The following is a 25,797-nucleotide window of genomic DNA, read 5'->3' as shown; positions in this document are numbered from 1 at the left end:
ATGTTAAAATTCTTAAAATTTGCTTTGTTAGAAATACTCTTGATTGTAAGGTAAATCTGTTTTTTTAATTAATTTGCATTTTATTCCTGTTATTGACAGTTTTCCAAACTGTTTCTTAGTTTTTATTTCTTAGTTTTTCCAAAAATAAAACTCTAAATATGCTAAATGTTCTTAGATTCCCATGTTTCAAAATCAAGCAATTTACCTTCACAGTTAATGATTTTCAGCACTATGAAAACTTCTATTATTTTGCTAAATATTAAAATAATTTTCAAGGTCATTTCCACTTACTCTCTAGGTCCAACCACAATAAATATTTATCATATTTTTCTATCCTAACTTTACTCGCCACCCATTGTTACATCCTATCATTATGTAGACACTCAGCAAATATTTACTTGCATGCCTGCTGCATACAGAACCATAGCTTTTAAGCTACAACATTTTTCAAATATGAACTGCTACAGTTGTATGCTATACTGTTGAAATCTTAAAGGTGTTTTTGGTTATTCAGTTTATCTTTTAACTCCAGTTTATTTTCTGAATAATGTAAGTATTTTCTTCTTTCTTTTTACTGACATGCATATGTTATTTACCAAATATTAAGTGAGGAAAGTTTCCCTTCATCTGGGCAGTTCTCCAGAATAAACTAATCAAACTACATACCATTTTTATTACTTTCAAGATACTCATTTTTTCACATTTTAACATCTCTGAAATGAGAATTTGTTTTCCAATTGAAGGATCCTAGTATTAGTATTATAGCAATTTTTCCTTCTTAAGGCTCTGGAAATATGAGAGTAGGTTAAATATGTCTCTAGCATTTGGTGATGACACTCCTAATCTGATCTCTAGAAGAGCTTTCATTGCAGTCATAGCTTTTTTTTCTTTTTTCTTTATATTCACTAGTTCAGTGGTCAGCGAACTTTTTTCAAAAGAGCCAGATAGTAAATATTTTAGGCTTGTGGGTCATATGGTGTCTGTTGCAAATTTTATTTTTCCATTGTAGTCAAAGGGAGCCATAGACAATGCATAAATGAATGGAACTGACAGTGATCCAATAAAGCAGTATTGTAAAAAACAGGCCACCAGCATGCAAGCCATAGTTGGCCAATTCCTACACTAGTTTATAAATATTCCCTGAAGGGTATTTATACTGCTTGTATTTCCAGAGCCAGGTACAAACTCAGGTCATATGCATATACTGAATGAATAAATTAATTTTACAGTGGAGGAAGGCCAGAGGTAGAATAAACTAAACCATATACACTAAACTATACATGTATATATACATATATTCTACCCTCTTTGTTTCCATGATTTAAAAAACCTTTAATGTTAATAATGAATACTTCCAAATAGAAGCAGTGTGATAATGTATGACAAAATATTCTTGAAAACGTAAAATGCATCATTTCATGCTTGTGAAGGAGGACATTTGGTACAAGAATACTAACAAACTTTGGCCACAAGAAGGTGAGCTGGTCCAATTTTAACAGCATTTGGCCAAGTTCTATTTCTTCACAGCACTTTTCTAAGCATTCTTTATAGTATATAAATTTTTCTCTTGCCACCCTCTTTCATTTGCCTGTTTTGTATTTGTTTACAGATGCTGAGCATAGTGCTCTCTATGTATGTTGTATATAGCACGCATAGCAGTCTACTCAAGAAACAGGGACTGCCTCTTATGAATCAAATAGTTAGCTGGACAATACTAGGTAAGAGAACACTCAAATCAATTAAGATAACTTTACATCAAGTCAATTGTCTTAAAATTATCCATTTGTATCTGCATTGTTAGTACAGGAGTTCTTAGGGGTCCATGAGCTTGAATTGAAATGCAAAAAAGCATTCTTGTGGGGACATGTTGGTACAGATGTGCTATATTTATTATATAATACACAATATAGTGTGGACTTAGTAAGGGCACATGGTTTTTACCTGACTGGCAAAGGTGTTTGTGGAACAAAAAAGGTTAAGAACCCCTGTAATAGAAGAAATAATTAATAACCAGCTTTTATTTCTATCTTTTGCTGGAATTTAACAAAGAAAATTAGAATTTTCGTGAATATGCATGTGTTAAGAATTACTTGATAAAGTATTTATGATCTGATAATAGGTTGAGTAGTTAATATCTGATAAAAATCTGAGTGATTCCAGAAGAGGATTTTGCGAAGAGGTCCTTTGCTTAATTTTCTTGTTCATTCATAAATTCTCAGTTCTTACATAGGGACCAGGTTACAGTTAAATTTTATCTATATTTCTCTTTCTGTAAATAATTTTGATTAGTCACCTCCAACACATTATACATTTTATAAAACCTGTTAAATATTTCAAACATATTTTTATATGTAGTACTGTTTTCTAAGAATGTTAGAATGTGTGTGTGTGAAGCAAATATATATAATTTAAGGACTTAGGTTCTCCCTTCCAAATGCAAGGCAAGAGCAGACTTTAAGTCAAGGTTTCTCATTTTTAAAAAGATGCTCCACAGTACTTATAAATGATTTGATATGCAGTGTAACCTTTGTATTTTTTAAATGACTTTTGTTCATCTTTAACAGAGAAAATTATTTTTGAATGGAACTTTACTTTAAAAAGAGGTGTCAAAGATAGGAATGTTTCTCCTCAGAATCATCTGGAAGCCTAAACAGAGGAATAGGAAGTAGACAATTGACTCCTAAAATATTGATTTTCTCATTTTCCAAGTACCTTGGTCTGTGTTTAACTGAAAGTTATTCTTGAACAGTAACTGCTATCATAATTATATAAGTAGCTTCATTTTCATGGCATAAGCTTCATTTTCATTGTGGGCATTCTGTAGGCCTTCCTTTTTAAAGATACTCATTAGTATAGTTACTATTTGTATTTATTTCACATGAACATTAGTGATGACTTCACTTCTTTAAAAAACGTGTTCAGTGTGTACTGTGTTCTGTCACTGAGAATAATAAATATAGATCTAGTCACTGCCCTCCTGTAGCTTATATTCTGCAGGGACGTGTAATGATCCCTCATATGATATGTTAGTTTTCAAATACAAAGAAAAAAACAAAAATCATGAAAAGGAAATACAGTATTAAAGGGAGCTCTTTCTATTATATGGAATATTTCACAAATATGCAATCATTTACAACACACACCAGCAGATAACAATCTGTGGCAAATAATAAATAAAAGATTAGGTGTACATAAATAGCTGCCTAATTCTTGCCCACCATGTAACCTAATTTTTTCACAGTGTAGTCTGGCTCAACTCCCTAGTTTTCTTACCTATCTAGGGATTTTTGAAGAATATAGCCACCACTATCCACAGTTATTTAATTTATTTCTGAAGTTTCCTTATAATTAAATTGAGATTATGTATTATTGGCCATGTTACTGTATAAGTGATGTGTCCTTCTTAGGGTCACATCTGAAGGCACATAATCTCTATCTGTCCCTCATTGGTAATAATTAATTTTGATCACCCTCTCAAGATGTTGCCCAGCTTTCATAGTATATATTTATTGGATATTTCCTTCCCCTGAAACTAATAAGCAACCTGGGGAGATACTTTAATACCACCAAATATCCTTTTTATAAAAAATGTCCCCTAGATTTAGCATCCACTCATAATTCTTGCCTGATGCAGATTTCACCATGATGGCTAAAAAAACACAAGATTTTCCAATTCTAACCCTCCTTCTACATCTACCAGAAGACTACTGATGTTATACTATAAGCAATAATTTTCACTTTTTTCCTTTCAAATTCACTTATTCACTTATTTCTTTACTGTTGGTATGGACTCATGAATTCCTCTTTTCTTCAATGGCTTATAATTCATTACTGTAGGTATCTATATGGTGCTTAGATTGTCCCAGATTTGGCCAGGGGAATCCACTTCAGGCTGGCTTCCATGTCCTTGTCCAGGTTTCCCCAATATTTTTTTGAACGCTTTCTTAATTTATGGCATCAAGACAATGTTCTTGGTTTACCCTGTATCTATCCTGAGGAGCCATGGTTCTTTTAAGTGGGTATTAGAGACTAAGATCTGGGTGCTAGGTGTACTCATCACTACTGTGGTATATTTGCTTTGGACCCTTTCAACAGACAGACCTAGGAAGTATGTGGTTGTATATATTTATGTATTCAGCTAAGTTTATCTGTTATGGGTATTTTTTTTTAATTTCCAATTCTTTTTGACCTAATCTAATTTTTAAATATGTAGAATCTTCACATGCTTTCAAACATAGAAGCTATATTTTTAAAAAAGCATACTCTAAGAAGGGCCACACCTGTACTGCTTCCCCCCCCCCCCAGTAGATAATAACCTTCATTGCTTTCTAGTTTATCCTTCATGTGTTTCTCTTTTTACTGATAAACTGATAAAGGGTGTGTTCTCTTCTTTTTCCTTACTTTTTACTCAAAAGATAGCATAATATATATCCTCTTTTGTGCTTTGCTTTTTTTCCCCCCACAAGTCTAAGCCACATTTATTTGCACATATATATTAATGGACAGCAGATACTTCAAGTTCACACAAATTTATAAAACATCAAAGTAAATAATCACTTGGTACACTGTGTTATGTTGCTTGCCTATTCAAGTCTAAGTGAACTTCCCTCAGTTTGTAAACTTTCATACAATACTTCCTTAAACAAAAATTATTGAAAACACATATTCAGTATGTTTTAGAGCCAACACAAAAGTTAAGATCACAAACTCAAAAACTAAGTTCCGAAGATACTTTTCTGCCTTCCTCCCCTAGAAAGAGCCTACGGCTCAACCTCAATTGTATATCTAAAAGATATGTAAGCTGTATTACACATGTAACCATGGAGTGAAAAGAATGATGTTCCCATAATCAGGAAGAAAATTCTGACCAGACCGTATTGTTTTATCTACTGAATCTTAATATATGGTTTAAACATGAGAAACGGGGGGAAATGCTTAGATTAAAATAACAAGGGTGATTAGAAGATGGTAAATGATTTTAAAGTAAAGAAAAGAAAAAACTATATTACCCCTCAAAACTGCAAAGATCTGACTTTGACAACTCAAAATAACTGTAAGGCAAATAAAAGTGAGGAAACCTTCAACAAGCATTCTCATCATGTTCAGTATCTAATGATAAATGTTGAAAATATCAAGAGGATATTTATTATACAAGTATCCACGAGGACATCTCAAAAATAATTAAAGAAATACACATTTATTTTTCCATAGCAATTTTTTGTTTTCTTTTTTTTCTTTTTAATTTTTCTGTTTTATGTTCTTTCTTCCATAGCAATTTATGATACAGAATTAGAAGGGAGCAGATTCATTTTCCTATTAAAATATATAGACTCCTACTGAAGAGAATAGGATATTTTATAAGATGACAAAAGATGTTAGTCTTTTATTATTATCATTGTTCCTGCATATTTGGAGCCTCACATAATTTTGATAAATAATGTACAAAATTATACAAAAAAGTACAAAAATGTGTGGTAAACAAACAGTCTGTATTTTCCAAAAAAGATTTTTTACAACATGCAATTCTTCAGGCAACATAGCATCCTCCATATAAGGAAAGGCAATCCTTTACACTCATCAAGAAATCTGCTACTGCAAAGAATAGACTAAGACAGCCTGGCCTTTTCCATTAGTGCCTTTTGTCTTTCCTGTCTGATTTTTGGTCTCTTTCAGTTCTTACAGATCCTTTGCTTGATGACTACTCTCTGATAATAGACTTCTTTCTGTCAGATCGGGAATTCTTATTCTTTGATCCTTTTGTATTTCTGCTACAACCACCCTTTAAAGATCTGTGGCTTCTTTATAGTCCTGAAGTATCCCTTTGCTTCGGATCCACACTCCTTCTGTGCTCTCTATTATGTCCCCAGCCCCTGTTCTGACTTCTGCTCTCACTGCTACTAGTAGTGCTGTGGCTACTATCTCTGCTACTGCTGTGATTTGCTACTGGCACTACTTCGACTACTACTACTGCTGCTGCCACTGGTTAAAATGCTACTAGAGCTACTACTGCTACTGCTTCAACTTTTACTCTTGCTAGAGTTTTGGTTTTGCTTTTGCTTTTTGGATGTACTGTTAAGATGGACTTTACTGGCCCCTCAATGAGTTTTACAGATTCTATTGGAAACTCCTTCCTCTCAGGTAGGAAATGCTCTTAGTCCTGAATAACCTGAGGTGGTGGCTGTAAAACAATGACAAGGTCTCAGGCTGAGAGAGAAGTGGGGCCTGGAGTATTGGATGAGACTGAGACTGGGTCCGAGATTGGGGCTGGGGCTGGGGCTGGGCTGAAGTTGAGGTTGAGCCATAGGCTCTGGTTGGGGCTTAGATTCTTGTTCTTTTTCCTCAGGCTCCTTTTCTATTCCTAGAGCACTAAAATTTTCTTTCCCTGGAGGAAAAGCTCTACATTCATTATCTGGCTCAACTTCAAATTCTATATCTAGCTCCATTTCTTTGCTAGTTTCATTTTCTGAAGGTTCTACATTTTAAACTTGATTAGTTTCCATGACCTTCTGCTCAACAATTATATTTTTACATTCTTAACCATCTCTGGTGCATCCATAACTTTGTCAGGCTGACTATCCTGTTACTTCTCACTTTCCCTTAACCTCAATGTCTCCCTCCATCTTACTGCCATTTCCTGTTTTTGCTCCTCCCCGTCCTGTTCTTTTCCTGCATCACTGCAAACTATGCCTATTTCCTTTTCCTCTTCCTCTCCTACTTCCTCTATTTCTACATTATTGTGCTGATTGCCTGTCCCTTGCAACTTCCTTTCATTGGGCCACCATATCCTCTTCTTATTCTACCTTCTGTTCATTATATACCACCTGATGTTCTTTTCCCTTCATTGATTATCTTCTAGCCCTAGCCTCTATTTTATTTATTTATTCTGTAGATTTGATGCATCTACCTTCAAATCTACCATTCCTTTTTCTCTATGACTCTTCTGTTAGTTTTTGTTAGCTAAATACATTCTTCCAGGAATGCAGAATAAGTGGGGCTTTGTCTTGGTTCTTATATATTTAATTATCTTTGCATTATGCTCATTCCCTTCTTTCAGCTCTGCAAGCTAAATCTTCTGTTTTAAAAGCTGCAGTTCTGTTTAGCATCCCTCTCTTCAAATAGTTCTCTTATCTCATTTTCAACCTGCTTTCTCTCTTCTTCTGCCTGTACTTAAAGTTTTTGTCCAATTTCCTGGTGCCTCTTTTGCTTCTTAGTAGCAACAATGGATTCTTGTTTAAATTTCTGAAGGGCACCCATTAAACCAAATATTCTTCGATTTCTTTGCTTTCCCTTTTCATCCATGTTTTGATCCTGGATAAAGTCTTTACCTGTACACTTGTTGGAGGTCGGTACAAACGAAGACTGCAATGCTGGCTTTTTGACATCATCAACCTCTGTCACTTTCTTGGCGTGATTCTTTCCTCCTCTGATGTTCCCCATGCACCTTGCTAACTGCCCCTTTAAGATCTCTATCTGTAACTCCAAAAGTTAGTTTTTTATAATTTTCCTCATATAGGCTTTGAACATTTCTTGTTATGTATTATTACTAAATTTTTAATACTTTTTGTTACTATTGTAAATGGTTTTCTCTCATTCACTCTATCTTCTAACTGGTTATTATTTGAGTAAGCTGTTGATTTGCTGTAGTAGGATATAAACAATTCCTACCCCATGACTATGCAGTTACAAGTGGTTGAGACAGGATTCCATCCCATCTGTTTCCATACTCTGGGAACTTAACAACCACACATATTACCTCCCAAATTGGGGGTAGGGGAGGGGGAGAGGGTGTTATTAAGTTATACACATTTCCTTCATAAAACAAAGATGAGAGGAGTTTATGTTTTGCTGCCTCCCTTTGATTTCCCCTTCCCTTACTGAAGCAGTTGCATTTCTTATCCTTTGGACCAAGATTAAAAATACTCTTACTACAACTATCATGTATGGTGAATCATTCTCCCTTGCCTCTGATTTTCCACATGGCACACTACATCTGTCAATGCCTTTGTACTTTGCATGGGAAACATTTGAGGGGTGTGGGGGGAAAGCTTAGGAAAAATGCATTTCTGGGGAGTAAGGTGTCTTTGATCTAAGATATAAATGCCTAATTAAGGAAAGAGTTGCTGAATCTTGAGTAATATTTCTATATTTCATTAGAAAAATAAATTATTCATTTAAGAGTTAGTATTATTACATTAAACAAAGCTGAAAATAAATCAAGGAAATATGAGTTTTTTAAACTAAAATATGATTAAAATAATGAAGTGTAATTTTAATTAAAAATGGGAAATCTCAGATTTCTTAAAATCTTAAAAACATACTTTATGACTATACTGACATGTGATATGCTCTGTTTTATTGTAGCTTCTTCCTTGGTTGTGCCATTGCTGAGTCCCACAATTCTCTTTCAGCGATTGTTTAGCATCTTTCTTTCTTTGATGTCAACCTACCTACTTCTAAGCACAGGGTATAAACTTTTTAAAAAACTTAATTTTATAATAACAAGTTTTAATGATATTTTGGCATTTTTCTCTATCAGTATTTAACTTCTAGAAATGAAAAATGTTTAATAAATCTTGAGGGATAAATTGTAAATATTTTCTACCCTGTAAGAACTGCATATAATGTGGTCTATAAATTTTCTTTTTCTTAATCATTTTCATAGAAATGTTTGTTGTCTTTGTCTTTCTGTTTATTTTCTAAAGTTGCTAAGATGTTATTTTTCTATGGTGCTAGAAAATTGTGATTGAGTATACAGGACTCTTAAGCCTGAAATAATGCCTGAGAAGGTAAGTTTTAGTTTTTGTTACATTTCTTTCATGCAGTCTAACTCATGGCTTTGACTTGTTCATTCTTCGTTGAATATATTATTTCATTAGTTTTTACTTTCACTCTTACATGTATAGTAATCCAAAACTTCCTTTGATTTGGGGAACTTTGAGAATATTTTATCAAAAGTTAAATAATTTCTTTTTATTTAATATTGAAATTTTTCATACAAAAAACAACAGTGATTTGATTTAGGGCTAAAGTGGAAGAATTCTCCAGAATTCAATGAAGACAATGATATACTTCCTCATTTACTGTGATGAAAATAGAATTCTCTATTTGCTTTTGAATTTTATTTCATCTGTGCTTAAATCCTTATAAGGGTGAGAAATATGCATATTATAACAAACACCTGAATAGAATAGACAAATTAAGTAAATACCACTCACAGACAAAATTTTGGCCCAAATACAGCATCTTGGTACAAAATAGACTAAATTTAAGGAATTCACAATTGTGTTCTCAACAGATTATTCCCAGCAGGTTTTATAAAGCAATTTTAGGTCTAAGACTTGGGTTCATTTTTTGGTAGACCTAATTTTCCTAATTCAGAATTAGAGGAATCTTCTCAAAATCTTCTTGTAGTGATGTTATAGACCTAGACCCTGGTAGTTCTTCTGATCCCCAGACAGAAAATGATCCATAGGGACACTAAACTACCCTCTGTCACCAAATCTCCCCTCACCTCCTGTCTTTTCCCTTTCTCCTTGCTTACCAGGTCTGGGCCCCAATCTCAGACCCAGTCTCAGTCTCATCCAACTGAGACCTTGTCATTAGTTGTTTTACAGCCACCACCTCAGGTTATTCAGGACTAAGAGCATTTCCTGCCTGAGAGGAAGGAGTTTCCAATAGAAGCCGTAATGTAGAGTGAGTTCATCATGTAACATACACTGGGGATAGGTGTTATACTCTTTTAAATCATCAACTTAATAGTCATGAGAGATATCAAAACAAATTGCCATTAAAACTTATTTTAAGAAAATAAAAATGAAAATCCAGGCCTCAAGTCAGAATATTAATGCTGAGTATGACCTTAATAGTCCATTGAGAGATATTATTCTACATTAGAAAGTATATTTAGTATCACAGAAAATTCAACAAGGGTAACTTTAACACAGTCTAATTTTTCCATTTAGTACATTCTTTTAGTGTCAAATCAGTTTTGCAAAACAGAGTCCACCTATTATGGTTCAGCCTTTAGTTTGCTCAGAGACCAAATTAGCAGATCCTAATTTAGTAAGGTTTCATTATGTACTCTCATCATGACATTTTATTGATATGGTTGATCCTCAGTATTTATGGATTCAGTATTTGTGAATTTACTTGTTAAAATTTATTTGTAACTCTAAAATCAGTACTCATGGCACTTGTGCAGTCATTTGTGGACAAGTGCAGAACAGTAAAAAATTTGAATCACTTAGCGATCCCAGCTAAGGTCAAATAAGGCTGTATTCTGCCTTCTTGTTTCAGTGGGAATACTGTAAAGAAATGTTCTTTGGTATATTAGTATAATAGTTAGAATTATATTTAGTGCTGCTTTTTTTTTTTTTTGTATTTCTGTGCTTTTTGATGGTGATTTGCTTCTAAAATGGCCTCCAGCTATAGTGCTGAAGGACTATGTTGTGTTCTTAAGCTCAAGAAAGTTGTGATGTGCTTTACAGAGAAAATAAGTGTGTTAGATAAGCTCCATTCAGGCTGAGTAATAGTGTTGTTGGCTGTGAGCTCATTGTTCATGAGTCAACAATATGTATTAAATGAGGTTTCTTTAAATAGAAACACACATTAAACAAGATTATGTATTGATGGATTGATGAAAATGTTGTAACCATAGGCTTACAAGAACCTTACCGTATATTTCCCCTAGAAACAGTGGCTCAGCATTTGCTAATTCAGTGTTTGCGATGACTTTTTAAAGCATAATAACTCTGAATAAGGAGATTTGACTGTATTTCAGTTCATTAATCCAAATATGCATTTCATGCAAGGTATTTATTGTCTTAAGAAATGTCCCAAAAATCTGTTAGTCTACATTTTGCAAAAGAAAGTGATCATAGTTTATAGTTTTTTGAAAGGAAATAAATCTATAGCATAGCTCTATTTGTAGAGCTATGCAGTATGTTTTTTAGGATAAGTTCATATGTAATTGCAAATATTTAAAAAATCATGGTCCACTTTTGCTCAAAATATACTTTCTTGATTCAATTAATCAACAGTTGTTTTTTCTTTAACACCTACAGTGTTCTAAGTACTATGCAGGCATGCAGATAGTACCACAGATGTATACTTGTGAGCTGCTATAAAATAAGGATTATATTTTACAATGTTAGACAATTACAAAGTAGAATAATTAAGTTATTGTGAGTTAATTAAGGTTGCAAATTGTATGATATAAAGAATGAATAGAGAAAGCTGGAGTGTGGGAACTGGCTTGATACCATCAAAGAGAATGTGGAATTGGAACTAAGCTTTAAAAAATAGCAAGGTTTCAGATATGCTAAATCTCTTTTTTTCTATTTTGTTTTATCATTGTAAAAATAATATAACCACATTTTGAAAGGTAGAGTAAAACCCTGTTGATGCTCTGGTATATTTCCTTCTAGTTTTATCTCTCTTTTTTTTAAACACAATATTAATCATAGTACATGTACTATTTCTTACCTTTTTTTTTCCTTTCTGTTTAACATTATTTCAGAAGCATTTTCCCAAGTGGCTTATAGGCCTCTTAACCTTCATTTTGATAAATACTTAATATTTCATTATATGGTTGCATCCTGATTTACTTAGCTATTCTTCTATATTTGATTATATTTTTTTTCCATTTTTTATTATCACAAATTGTATTTTTAAGTGAAATTTTATTGAAGTATTTCATTCATACGTGAGCATACATAAATGATAAGTGTATGGTAAAAGTTGTGAATTCACAAAGCAAACATGCATATCCTCATACAAGGTTCCCATACATCTCTGTACCAACACCACCTTGCGTTGTTGTGAAACATTTGCTAACAAACTATGAAAAAACATCATCAAAATATTACTATGAACTATAGTCCATATCTTAGATTTGGTGTATTTTTTTCCCCCAACCTACCTGACTATTAACACTCTTTATTACTATTGTATATTAATCATTGTACATGAGAGACTTGTCTCATATTTGTCCTGTTAACCACAGTCCATCTTCCACCATTGGGTTCCCTGTGTTGTATGGTCCCATGCTTTGTACAATCCATTCAAAGTGTACACTCAGTGGCTCTCATTTTCATCACAGATTTGTGCTGTCATCTCCTCGATTTTAGAGGATTTTCATTACACCAAACACAAATTGTAGTTTGATTTATGTTTTCATGAATTAGCTTTTTGGATAGATGGGCCAAAGGGTATGAATATTTCATTTAACTTTTATTTGTTTGAAGAATAGGGCCAATATGTATTAGTTTGATGCAAAAGAAATTGCAGTTTTGGACCATGAATTTTAAATCATTATAACTAGGCTCAAACACATTTTTATTAATCAAAATAGGAACCATTGCAATCAACACATTTTTGCCAATGAGAAATAAGTTTGCTTATTCAAACATGGTTAAAAAGCAGCTTCAGGGTTTGATGCAGTCTTGGGAAGCATTTTCTGCATCCTGCTCATTGTGGAAGTGTTTTTCCTGCAAAAAGTTGTTGAGATGCCTGAAGAAGTAAGTGTTAGTCAGTTGGCAAGAGGTCAGGTGAATATGACGGATGAATCAAAACTTCATAGCCCAATTTGTTCAACTTTTGAAGTGCTGTTTCTGAGACATGCGGTCGGGCGTTATCGTGAAGAAGAATTGGGCCCTTTCTGTTGACTGATGCCAGCTCCAGGATTGCAGTTTTTAGTGCATCTCATTCATATGCTGAGCATACTTCTCAGATATAATGGTTTTACCACGATTCAGAAAGCTGTAGTGGCAGCAGACCACCAAACAGTGACCATTATCTTTTTTTGATGCAAGTTTGGCTTTTGGAAGTGCTTTGGAGCTTCTTCTCTGTCCAGCCACTGAGCTGGTCATTGCCAGTTTTCGTATAAGATCCACTTTTTGTTGCATGTCACAATCTGATCGAGAAGTGGTTCACTGTTGTTGCATAGAATAAGAGAAGACAGTGCTTCAAAATGACAATTTTAAAAATTTTCAGTCAGCTCATGAGGCACCCACTTATCAAGCATTTTCACCTTTCCAATTTGCTTTAAATGGCAAACAATCATAGAATGATCGACTTTGAGTTCTTTGGTAACTTCTCGTGTAGTTTAAGAGGATCAGCTTTGATGATTGCTCTCAATCAGATTTTGTCAACTTCTGATGGCCAAACACTATACTCCTCATCTTCAAGATTCTCGTCTCCTTTGCAAAACCTGTTGAACCATCTCTGCACTGTATGTTCTTTAGCAGTTCCTGGGCCAAATGCATACTTGATGTTGTCTCTGCTGTTTTACGACCCATTTTGAACTCAGAAAATCACTTGAATTTGCTTTTTTTCTAACATAATTCCCATAGTCTAAAATAAATATAAAATAAACAGCAAGTAATGTCATTAGTAAAAAAACATAAAGTGAGAAATGCACATTAAAATGATGTTATAACAGGGAAGCAGACTTGACTCAATGGATAGAGCGTCCACCTACCACACAGGAGATCCACGGTTCAAACCCAGGGCCTCCTTGACCTGTGTGGAGCTGGCCCACGCACAGTGCTGGTGTGCACAAGAGTGCCCTGCCACGCAGGGGTGTTCCCCATGTAGGGGGGCCCCACGACATGAATGCGCTCCACAAGGAGAGCTGCCCAGTGTGAAAGAACGTGCAGCCTGCCCAGGAGTGGCAGCTGCACACACGAAGAACTGACGCAGCAAGATGACACAACAAAAAGAGACAGAGATTACTTGTGCCGCTGACAAGGATAGAAGAACACACAGCGAATGGACACAGAGAACAGACAACTGGGCAGGGGAGGAGGGGGAAGAGGGGAAATAAATAAATAAAAATAAATCTTAAAAAAGATGTATAACATAACCACATTTATTTAAGAATGTATGCCAATATCAAATGGCAAATTTCAACAATGCAAAACTGCAATTACTTTTGCACCAACCCAATAGTATCTCCAACAGTTTCTATTTCATTATTTCCTTAACTGTATAGTATTTCATTTTTAAATAAGAATGTCAAATGCTCTTTTATTATACTAAAAACGGTACTGCTTTGTACAGTTTTCCATGTTTGTTTTACTAATGATATTTTCTCATGTATGTGTCATCTATATCTTTGGGCATTCTGAATCACAGAGTGGTTTGTATATGCTTTCTCGAACCAGATGTTTCTTCAGTTTAGTGTTTTAGTTTTATGATCTGAGGTAAAGTTTAAAACATTTCATTTCTTTTACTTTCTCATGTTTAGGAAACAGTATCATGTGGTGTAGATTTCAATAGTTGATAAAGTTAAAAGGGTAGTACATTTTTGTTTTGTTTTGTAATTCCAATTAGTAATTCATTCAATAAATAATTATTGTGAGCTGGGCATGCAGTAGTGACAAGACAGACAGTTGTCAAAGATTTTATAACCTAGTGGGAAATTCACCTAAGTAAGCATGTAATTAAATATAGTGTGATAAGTGATGTAGTATTTAGAAATTACAAAGGTGGAACACTTACCCCAAACTGGTGTGGAAAGGGATTAGAAAAAAGCTTCTGTTACTGTAATCTCGTGAGTGTTTGTCTTTTGGTATTATATCCACATTATCCTGCAGCTTATAGGTATACCTACCATACATTAATCAATTCCCTATAGATACATAGGTTGTATCTGTAAAGAGTATTGCAAGAACACATCTTTATGTCAAATCATAGAGCAAATGTCTGATTACCTTCTCAGTGTAAATTCTAGAATTAGCATTGTTGGATTATAGTATGTGAATATTTTTAAGATTCTTGATACATAGTATTGATTGCCTTTCAAAAATGTATATTCTTATATAGAGTGTATTAATGTGTCTTTTTCATCACATTCTTAACAATGAATATTTTTTCTATATTGGCAAATATAAATTAATATAGTATCTCATTGTGTTTTACTTTCCATATCAATTATTTGATAAAGTCAAATATATTTTCATGTATTTGTTGATCCTTTTTTTGAGAGGTTTGTACTCCTATATTATGCCTATTTTTAAAAATCTGAGATGTTCATCTTGCTCTTTCTACTTTTATTAATAATTTTAACTCAAGAATTGACTTTTTACCTTTGTTTTAATGCTTTTTCTTTTGTTCATATATGATGTTTACTTTGTGATTTATAAATATTCCAACTATTTTAAATTTGAAATAATTTCAAGATTTAATAAGTTTAAAAAGAAATAGTATTTGAAATTTAAATATTTCCATTTCTACTTCTTTTGGGGAGTGTAAAAAAAATTTAAATGTTGTGATATCATGATGTAGAAGTATTATTAGCAAGGTTATTTTAATTTTGAAAAAGGCTTCTCACTATTAATTTCCATTTTTATTCATTTCATGTTTTTTTCTTTTCATTTTCCCCCACCCCTCCTTAGGTATGAAGCTCTGTTTCCATTAGTATTGTCATGTTTGATGTTTGTCTGGATATACATGGAACAAGAAATCATACAACAATCTGATGATTCCTGTAAACTGAAGGTAGCTTGTCAAAATTGTTGTGTTTGTTTAAGAATATTAAAATTTTCCCTATTCTATAGGCAATATTTTTTCATCAGGAATTCTTTTTACTTAAAATTTTAATATCCAAGGAACTTTAGTAAATTTTTTAAAGCAGTTTTATTGAGATATATTCACATATCATGCAATCCATCCAAAGTGTATAATCAGTGGCATGTAGTAGAATCACAGTGTTGTGTATTCATCACCACAAAAAAAATGTAGAATAATTTCATTATACCAAAAAGAAAAACTCCACACCCTTTAGCACCCACCTCTTAGTCCCTCTGTCCTTCCCCAGTCCTACAGAACCACTGATATAATTCCATCTTTATAAATTGGTTTATATTTACATTTTATATAAATGGAATCATATAATATATAGTACTTTGTGTCTGGTATATTTCACTTAGCATATTTTTTTGACTGATATTAATATAACATTAATATACATTTGTACCGTTTTAAAGAAAAACAGACATATGCAGTATTATTCATAGTCATATTTCACTTGAGGTTTCACTATGCTGTACAGTCCCATGTTAACATTTTTTAGCTTTCTTTCTAATAATATACATGACCCTAGACTTTTCCTTTCAACCACAGTCATACCCATGTAATAATAGCACTGCTATTTACAAACACTATAATGTGCTTTCACCTTTTCTATTCGTTTTCAAAGATTAATAAACAACCTTTTTACTAATTCTGCACAGATTTACCCTCAGCTTTCCAATCTCTAACCTCATTCTATTTTTCAGTGATCTATATTCTAGTTAATTCCATGAGTTTTAGATAATATATTTAGTTCATAATAGAACAATCATACAGTATTTGTCTTTTTGTATCTGGTTTGCTTCATTCAACATAATGTTCTCCAGGTTCATCCACATTGTCATATGCTTCATGACTTCATGTCTTGTGCTGCATAATATTCCAACAGATGTGTATACCACAGTTTTGTTTATCTAGTCATCGGTTGATGGACACCTGGGTTGTTTCCATCTTTTGGCAATTTTGAATAGTGCTGCTATGAACATTGGTGTGCAGCTATCTGTTCATGTCACTGCTCTCAGTTCTTCTTGGTATATACCTAGTAGTAGTATTGCTGGGTGACATGGCAAGTCCATATTCAACTTCATTAGGAACTACCGAACAGTCCTCCAATGTGACTACCATTCTGCAGTCCCACCAACAGTGAGTAAGTTTACCTGTCTCCACATCCTCTCCAACACTTGCAGTTCTCTGTCTTTATAGTAGTGGCCATTCTAATAGGTGTGAAATGATATCTCGTTGTAGCTTTGATTTGCATTTTCCTAATTGCTAGTGATGTTGAACATTTTTGTGTGTTTGTTTTGCCATTTGTATTTCTTCTTTGGACAGAGGTCTATATAAGTCTTTTGCCCATTTTTTTTTTAACTAATTTTTTTAATGCTGTTTGCCCATTTTTTAATAGGGTCATTTGTCTTTTTTTTTTTTTTTTTTTTTGTACAGTACTGTTTTATTTTTAAATTTTTTCCTGGTAACGTATACAATCTAAAGTTTCCCTTTTTAAGCACATTCATCTATGTAATTATGTGCTGTTAGTTACACTCATAATAATGTGCTACCATCACCACCATCTATTTCCAAACTTGTACAATCAACCTAAATAGAAATTCTGTGCAAATTAAGCATCAGCTCCCCATTCTCTAACCCCAGTCTATGCCCTGGTAACCTATATTCTAGATTCTAACTCTGTGGATTCACTTATTACAATTAGTTCTTATCATTGAGATCATACAATATTTGTCCTTTTGTCTGCCATATTTCACTCAAAATAATGTCCTCAAGGTTTATCCATGTTGTCACATGCATAAGGACTTCATTCCTTTTTATAGCTCAATAATATTCCATCATATGTATATTCACCTTTTGTTTATCCACTCATTGGTTGATGGGCATTTGACTGTTGATTGTTTCCATCTTTTGGCAATTGAGAATAATGCCACTAGGAACATTGGTGTGCAAATATCTATCTGAGTCCCAGCTTTCAATTATTCTGAGTATATACATAGTAGTGGGATAGCTGGGTCATATTGTAATTCTATACTTAGCTTCCTGAGGAACTGCCGAATTGTCTTTTTCAGTGGCTGCACCATTTTACATTTCCACAAGCAGTGAGTGAGTGTTCCTATTTCTCAACATCCTCTCCAACACCTGTAGTTTTCTGTTTTTTAAAAAGTAACCTTTCTAGTGGATTTGAAATAATGTCTTGTGGTTTTGATTTGCATTTCCCTAAAAGCTAGTGATTCTGGGCACTTTTTCATGCTTTATAGCCATTTGTATATCCTCTTTGGCGAAAAGTCTATTCAAGCTTTTTGCCTGTTTTTAATTGGGTTGTTTGTCTTTTTATTGTTGAGTTGTAGGATTTCTTTACATATTCTGGATATTAAACGCATGGTCATTTGTCTTTTTATTGTTGAATTGTAGCATGTTTTTCTATATCATGAAAGATATAAGCCCTTATCAGGTAAGTGATTTCCCAACTTTTTCCCACGGAGTCCCACGGAGTCAGCTGCCTTTTCACTATTTTGATGAAGTTCTTTGAGGTGCACAAGTATTTGATGTTGAGGAAGTCCCATTTATGTGTTTTTTTCTTCTGTTCCTTGTGCGTTGGTTATAAGGTCCAAGAAACCACCACCTACCACAAGGTCTTTTAAGATGTTTCCCTATATTTTCTTCTAGTAGTTTTATGGTCTTGACTTTTATACTTAGATCTTTGATCCATTTTGAGTTGATTTATCAACTCAAAACGAAAGAAATATGGGTCCTCTTTCATTCTTTTGGTTATAGATACCCAGTTCTCCCAGCACCATTTGTTGAAGAGACTGTTTTGTCCCATTAATGTGATGTTGATGGGTTTGTCAAAAACCAGTTAGCCATAGAGGTGAGGGTTTATTTCTGGACTTTCAATTCTTTTTCACTGATCAGTGTGTCTATCTTAATGCCAATACCATGCTGTTTTAACCACTGTAGCTTTGTAAATATGTATTAAGGTCAGGCGGTGGAATTCCTCCCTCATTGCTCTTCTTTTTTAGGATGTTTTTGGCTCTTCGGGTGTACTTTTCCTTCCAAATGAATTTGGTAGGTACCTCTTCTATTCCTGTAAAGCAGGCTGTTAGAAATTTCATTGGTATTGCATTGAATCTGTAAGTCAGTTTGGGTAGGATTGACATCTTCATGATATTTAGTCTTCCAGTCCATGAACATGGAATGTCTTTCCATTTGTTTAGGTCTTCTTTGATTTCATTTAGTGTTGTTTTGTAGTCTTCTGAATAGAGGTCCTGCACATCTTTGCTTAAATTGATTCTTAGGTATTTGTGTCTTTTGTTGCTGTTGTAAATTGAATTTTTTTCCAGATTTCCTCCTTGGATTTTTCAGTACTTGTGTACAGAAACATTACTGATTTTGGTTGTTGATCTTTTTCCTGCACCTTTACTGAGCTCATTTATTAGCTCAAGTAGTGTTGTCATAGACATTTCTATATATAGGAGCATGTCATCCCTGAATAGTGAGTTTTACATCCTCTTTCCCTATTTGGATGCCTTTTATTTATTTATTTTCTTGCCTAATTACTTTAGTTAGAACTTCTAGCACAATACTGAATATCAGTAGAGATAGTGGGCAGCCTTGTCGTCTTCTCAATCTTAGAGGGAAAGCTTTCAACATTTCCCCATTAAGTATGATTTGGCTGTGGGTTTTTTTCATATATTCCCTTTATCGTACCGAGGAATTTTCCTTCTTTTCCTATTGCTTGAAACATTTTTATCAAAAAGGATGCTCCCTTCTCTGCATTGATCAAGATCATGTTGTTTTTCTCTTCAGTTTGTTAATGTGGTATATTATATTAATTGATTTTCTTATCTTGAATCACCCTCGCATACCAAGAATAAATGATAGTTGGTTATGGTGTATAAAACCTTTTGATATGCTGGTGGATTCTATTTGCAAGTATTTTGTTGAGAATTTTTACATCTATGTTCATTAGAGAGATTGGCCTGTAATTTTCTTTTCTTGTAGTGTCTTTATCTGGCTTTGGTATTATACTGATGTTGGCTTCATATAATGTACTGGGTAATTTTCCCTTCCCTTCAATTTTCTGGAAAAGCTTAAACAGGATTGGTGTTAATTCTTGAAATGCTTGGTAGAATTTACCTGTGAAGCCATCTGATCCTGGACATTTTTTTGCTGGGAGATTTTTGATGACTGATTGAGTCTCTTTAAATGTGATTGGTTTGTTGAGTTCTCATATTTCTTGTAGAGTCAGTATGGGTTGTTTGTGCGTTTGTAAGAATCTGTCCATTTCATCTAGTTGTCTAGTTTGTTAGTACAGTTTCTCATAATATCCTCTTAAGATCCTTTTTGTTTTGTGGGGTCAGTCGGAATTTTCCCCCTTACATTTCTGATTGTATTTATTTGCATCTTCTCTCTTTTTTTCTTCGTTAGTCAAGCTAGGGGGTTGCCAGTTTTATTGATCTTCTCCAAGAATGAGCTTATGGTTTTGTTGGTTTTCTTTACTGTTTTTTTTTGTTTCGATTTCATTTATTTCTGCTCTAATCTTTCATTCTCCTTGTTTTGGAATTGGTTTGCTGATCTTTTTCTAGTTTCTCCAGTTCAGTTAGATCTTGATTTTTGCTCTTCTTTTTTTTTTTTTTTTTTTTTTTTTTTCAGTCGCATGGTCAGGAGTTCAACCATGGGACCTTGTATGTGGGAAGCTAGCATTCAACCACTGAGCCATATTAGCTCCCCTGAGTTGGTTTTTTCATTTGTTTCTTTTTGTTTTTAGGAGGCACAGGGACTGAACCTAGGAACTCCCATGTGGGGAGGAAGCGCTCAATTGCCGCCCCCCCCCCTTTTTTTTAAGATTTATTTTTATTTGTTTCTCTCCTCTTCCCCCTTCCCAGCTTCTTCTGATGTATAGGCTAGCATAACGCTAGTCTCTCCCGGGGCTCGTTTCTTTCTGGGCTTTCTCAGCTGTTCCTGGCTCTGTTCTCTTCAGCTGCAAACTGTCAGGTGAATGGCTCAGCTCTCTCCCTGGGACTCAAGCATCCAAAACTAGAGTCTCTGTGTTCTTCTTCTCTGTGTATTTGCTTCCCTGTCTTTGACTGAGCATCCATTTATATAGCCCACAAGGGGAGGGGGATGGTCAGGGACTCAAACCGAGTCACCCTCATGCCATCAAATAAAAGGCCTAATCTTGATTTAATAAAGTAATAGTGAAACCTCTGAATCTAATACAATCTAATATGCCCGAAAGAATAGACCAGTTTGCAAACACAATCCATCATCTATTTTTGGAATTCATAAACAATAGCAAACTGCCACATTCTGTTATTTTTCTCTCCAAAATTTCAAAATTTTCTTTGTGCTCATTCAGTATCTTCTTATTTATTTCTTTAGCCATGTTGTCCTTCAACTATGATTTGATTTAGGAGGCTTATATGAACTTCATTGATTAGCTGTTTCAAGTCCTATGTCTCATCTGGAGCTTTCATTTGTCCCTCTGTTTGAGGAACTTTTTCATAGTATGACTTAATTTTTTGCTGATATCTGGCATCTGATTTTGACGCTGTTTACTCTGACGTTCAGTTTCTTTCTCGCCTAGCGATTTACTATTAAGGAGCTGTGTGCTATCACTGTTCTTTGACTCCTGGTTCAACTTGTTCTAGATATTTAAGATTGCCCCTGTTTAACCGCTCATACCAGGGGGAAGGGCCCAGTAATGGGGTGCAGGCCAGTTTCCAAGGGCCTTTGAGAGGGTGGCAGTAAAGGCACCCGCTTGCCTATTTTATTTATTATTATTATTCTTTTTCATGAACTTTTCTCTTCTGAACAGCAGTGGTGCTCTTGGACAGCCCTCAGGTGCTAGGTGGAAAGCATTCAGTGCAACTCCTCAGGTGGCTGGGCTGTGCAGAAGCAATGTTCTCAGGGATGGCCAAGCCTCACAAACAAATTTGCTTAGAGGCTGTTCTCTACCCTTGGTCAACCACACCCTCCTTCCTTCTGCCTCTGTAGTAACCAGCCCTGGTTAGTAGGGAAGGCGTTTGAGAAGGCAAATTATCTTTTGCTCCCTGCAGGTTCTCAGGGCAAGCAATATCAAGGCCCCATCTGGCCTGGAATTATGTGGCCCCCTCCAATGTAGCAGACCAAGTTTGCTGCCAAAATCTGAATCTGCTGTTGGCTGTGGCCCGCTCTTTCCCCCCGTTCCTGGGGAAGAGGACCCCTGCAACTCCCTCAGACCACAACCACTGCAGTCCACAGCCACTGCAGTCCATAGCCATTGCTGTCCAAAGATGTTATTTACTCCATAGGTGGGGAGAAGGGCACCCAACGCTGCTTTTGCAGCTCTACTCATGGGATTTTTCAGTCAGCTGAGACTTCTTTCCTTCATCCCTCTCTCTTCTGGGTAGTGTCTTGCCTTCTCCTTGTGATATGAGCCCAGAGCAACCCTCCAGACAGTCTCTGCCTAACCTATTGCTTTTTTTTCTGGATCAGAAGTGATCCCTCCACTCTGTAATACTCCATCTTCCTTTATATTGCTTTTTTATTTTACCATGTCTTTTAATACCATACCATACCTGTGTCTGAGAAGATTAGGACTGAGATATTTTGAAAATGGAGGAATTATATATGGGGTTTAAAAGAAAAGCCTTTATATAGGTTTAAAAAAAAATACCCAATTCTCACTTTTATTTTATTAAGGTGCAGTTAAGTTGTAGGAAAAGATTTATTGTTGATTTTTCATTGTCAGCATGGAATATCTTTCTAGCTAAGTTTTCATTTGAGTGTAGAAGTAAGCCAACTGTTTTGTGTGTTAATAATTTTCTTATTGTCTCTCAGCTCACCAGTATTGAATTTTCCTATAATACTGATAGAACTCAATTTCGACAACTCAATCTGGATGACATCCGAAGGGCCTATTTCTTTGTATCCTTTGTTTGGGTTTTTGCACTTTTGTTTTAAGGAGCTTTAATATCCTTTAAATGGACTTAGAAGATGTGGAAGGTGTTTCTGCCTGTCCCTTACTAGTGGTATTACTTTGGAGGTTATTTAACCTCTCTTAATCCTAGTTTTGTCATGTAGTTCACATTTTTTGGAAAATTTTAAAACTATTGGAAAGTATAAAGAATGATAAAACAAATACATATGTGTGTGTATATATTCCTATCTTCCAGGATTTCACCATTAACATTTTGTGCCATATACATACCGTTTTGAAACTAAAATGTTACAACTAAAGCTAAAGTCTCCTTTCATCCCCCAACTTCAATCTAATTTATCCTCCATCCCTGAAGCAGCTACTGTTGTGAGTTTGGTTTGTATATACTTATGTTTTGTTTTTTTTTTAATACTGTTTTCATGTTATATAATATCTATCTCACAAGGTTTTTAGATCATATCGGTGTTGATTTTATTAAAGTTTTTAGTGTTAAAAGCTTGAAAGATATGTCAGAATAAAGTCTCACCTTGGGAAGGGTGGTTAAGTGGCTACAAGAAGCTCATAGGGAAATATTTCCTTTGCATTTACCATGACGTAGTGTCTGGACCTTTCAGGTTTAGAAAATAAATGTTCTCATTCTCACTTCTCTACCTCCTGTTTGTACTCTCAATTTTGCAATTTCTTTCTGTCTTCACAGGCTCCTCCTCTGTAATAAAAAAATCTATACTAATAAAATACTTCTCCCTTTAAATCCTCTATCCCCTAAATTATAATTTCATCTCATCCTTTCTGTTAGCTACTAAGATTCTTGAAAGAAAAGTCTACAGTTGCTGTCACTATTTCCTCCCATTTTTGGCTACCATTTCCACAAGCCTAGAACAGTGTCTGGCACATTGTAGTGCTCTATGAAGGTTGAATGTCTCTGCTGAAGCTCCTCTCTCAGTGATCTGCAAGGGCTTTCTGATTACACAGTGTAATCTTTCAGTTCACTTTACTGCTTTACAGCATTTGACTCTTGATTTTCCTCTTTCTTTTCCTTTGACTTCCAGGACACTGTGCATATTCTCTTAATAGCTTTTATATCATCTCTATTCTCCTTCACTAAAACCTCTTCCTTTGCCTGATGTTGAACCATGCTAAACTCTGTTTGTCATTAGCCTTCTCCTATTCCTGGGCCTGGGAAATTGCATCCTTTAAAGCTTTGACTGATACCTCCATGCAGACACCTCTGAAATCTGTATCTCTGTTCTTGAGCCCTCTCCTGACCTCATGACCAAATGTCCTATATTCTGCTGTGCATCACCAAATTCATGTCCCAAATTGACTAAGAACTTCCACCCCTCTCCAAATTTACTTTCTCTAGCAGGCCTTACCTCATTTAATGTATCATCCTACTCTTAACTACTCAGGCCACCCGGATTTGTTATATTTAACTGTTCCTTGTCCAGTTCTAAAATCCCACCGTCTCCATTTCCACTCCTACTGCAGCAGTTCAGACTTACCTTCCCTTTAACATGGATGATTGAAATAGCTCCCTAATTAGATTTCCTGCCTCCAATTATTTGTCTCCCTGCTCCGAATATAACACTGTCACTGCTATTTCATGATTATGACACTCACCTAAAATGTTTGCTAGCATTTCATTGTCTCCACAGTAGTCTGAGGCTTTTTGTTAATATGCCACCAAACTATGTTTCTGCTTTCCTTTCACTTTATTTTTCTGTAAACCCTGGTCTTCACACCTATTTACATTTCCTTGAATATATTATTTATTTTCCCAGGGTTTTTTTTTTTTTTTGGCTTAAAATGCTTCTTATCTACTTCTACATATCATATTCTTTGTCACCATATGAGCACTTCAAGGCATTTTAGTTGTATTTATGTTCTTAGTGCTTATCTCTGCCCCTGACATATACTAGACAATAAATATTGGTTGGTTAGTTGATTGTTTGAATGATTAGACCCCCAAATACACTTAAGGCCCAACTGTCAACTCAAATGCCACTTTTTCACTGAAAGTTGTCATGTCATACTTTTTCTTCATTGTTTCTCTACCACTTTTTATGTGTCAATAATAATTAAACAGCGAACATTTATTGAACTCTTTCAATGGGTGAGACAATGTTTTAAGTATGTTACTAGCAATAAATGTCACTAACAGGATTAATATCTACTTTCTATTACCACATTAATACAAATGTAAGTTTAAGAAATGTCAAAAAGATGTTTGTTTTCTCTTATCTCATTCTCTGTTGAATTATTGTAAAACATACCTGATTTCCTTCTGAACTTCCAAAGAGCCTAACTCTTAGTTTGTACGTTAGTAGACACAAAGTGAACTGAACTTGTATTTTAGCTAAATAATCTTATCATGTGCAGTAGGGCTATGTTCTCCTTTTGAAAAAAAATTGCTAGCAGCTAACTACAGTATTCTAACTGTAGTCTGCAGTGCTTTGATTCACTTATATTACAGTGTAGTCTAACTCCCCTATATTATAAAAGAGGAAAATAGTAATCTTTCCAAGGCTATTAGGACTTAAGTGAGAATTGGCCTCCTATGCCTCAGCATTCCAGTACATTGCTTCTTCAATCTGGTTCTTTCAAAGTGCATTCACGAGGATATACTATGGAATGTTCATTTGAAACAAATTTATCATCAAATGTAAGGCAGAAAAGAAAATTATCCTCATGGTAGAATTAGCATATTTTTTTAACGAAAAAGAAATTTGTTATGAATTTTTACTTGTTTTGGTATTTCCTTAACTCCATTTAGGTTTTCTTCTTAATGACAGCATTTTTTGGAACTGGAAATATAGCTTCTGTTAACAGGTAATTTTAAATGAAAACTGTGTTTGTGTAACCAAAAATTAATATAAGGAAAGCGGACTTGGCGCAGTGGTTAGGGCGTCTGTCTACCACATGGGAGGTCCGTGGTTCAAACCCCGGGCCTTCTTGACCCATGTGGAGCTGGCCCAGGCAGCTCTGATATGCGCAGGGAGTGCCATGCCACGCAGGGGTGTCCCCGTGTACGGGAGCCCCACGTGCAAGGAATGCACACTGTAAAGAGAGCCGCCCAGCATGAAAGAAAGTTCAGCCTGCCCAAGAATGGCACCAAACACACGGAGAGCTGACACAAGATGACGCAACAAAAAGAAACACAGATTCCCATGCCGCTGACAACAACAGAAGCGGACAAAGAAGAAAACACAACAAATAGACACAAAAAGACAACTGTGGTGGGGGGAAGGGGAGATAAATGAATAAATCCTTAAAAAAATTAATATAAATTGGATCTA

General features: G+C 34.8%; 1 protein-coding gene and 1 pseudogene across 9 annotated transcripts in view; one reads left to right on the top strand and one right to left on the bottom strand.

Moving 5' to 3' along the window:
• PIGN (phosphatidylinositol glycan anchor biosynthesis class N) overlaps positions 1-25,797 on the top strand; it is a 160,362-nt gene that overhangs the window by 101,869 nt on the left and 32,696 nt on the right. For all 9 annotated transcript variants that reach the window (XM_004478658.5, XM_058277847.2, XM_004478659.4 and 6 more), the window contains 5 exons: positions 1,610-1,718; positions 8,362-8,464; positions 15,399-15,501; positions 22,402-22,488; positions 25,275-25,330. In XM_004478658.5, coding sequence (XP_004478715.1) covers positions 1,610-1,718; positions 8,362-8,464; positions 15,399-15,501; positions 22,402-22,488; positions 25,275-25,330 — 458 coding nt within the window. The remainder of the gene's footprint in view (positions 1-1,609; positions 1,719-8,361; positions 8,465-15,398; positions 15,502-22,401; positions 22,489-25,274; positions 25,331-25,797) is intronic.
• LOC139436690 (pinin pseudogene) lies at positions 5,630-7,978 on the bottom strand (annotated as a pseudogene).

Source organism: Dasypus novemcinctus, chromosome 16 (assembly GCF_030445035.2).
Source record: "Dasypus novemcinctus isolate mDasNov1 chromosome 16, mDasNov1.1.hap2, whole genome shotgun sequence".
NCBI classification, from domain to species: domain Eukaryota; kingdom Metazoa; phylum Chordata; class Mammalia; order Cingulata; family Dasypodidae; genus Dasypus; species Dasypus novemcinctus.
Note: the sequence above shows the minus strand (reverse complement) of the source record. Positions and strands in the feature narration are given on the sequence as shown.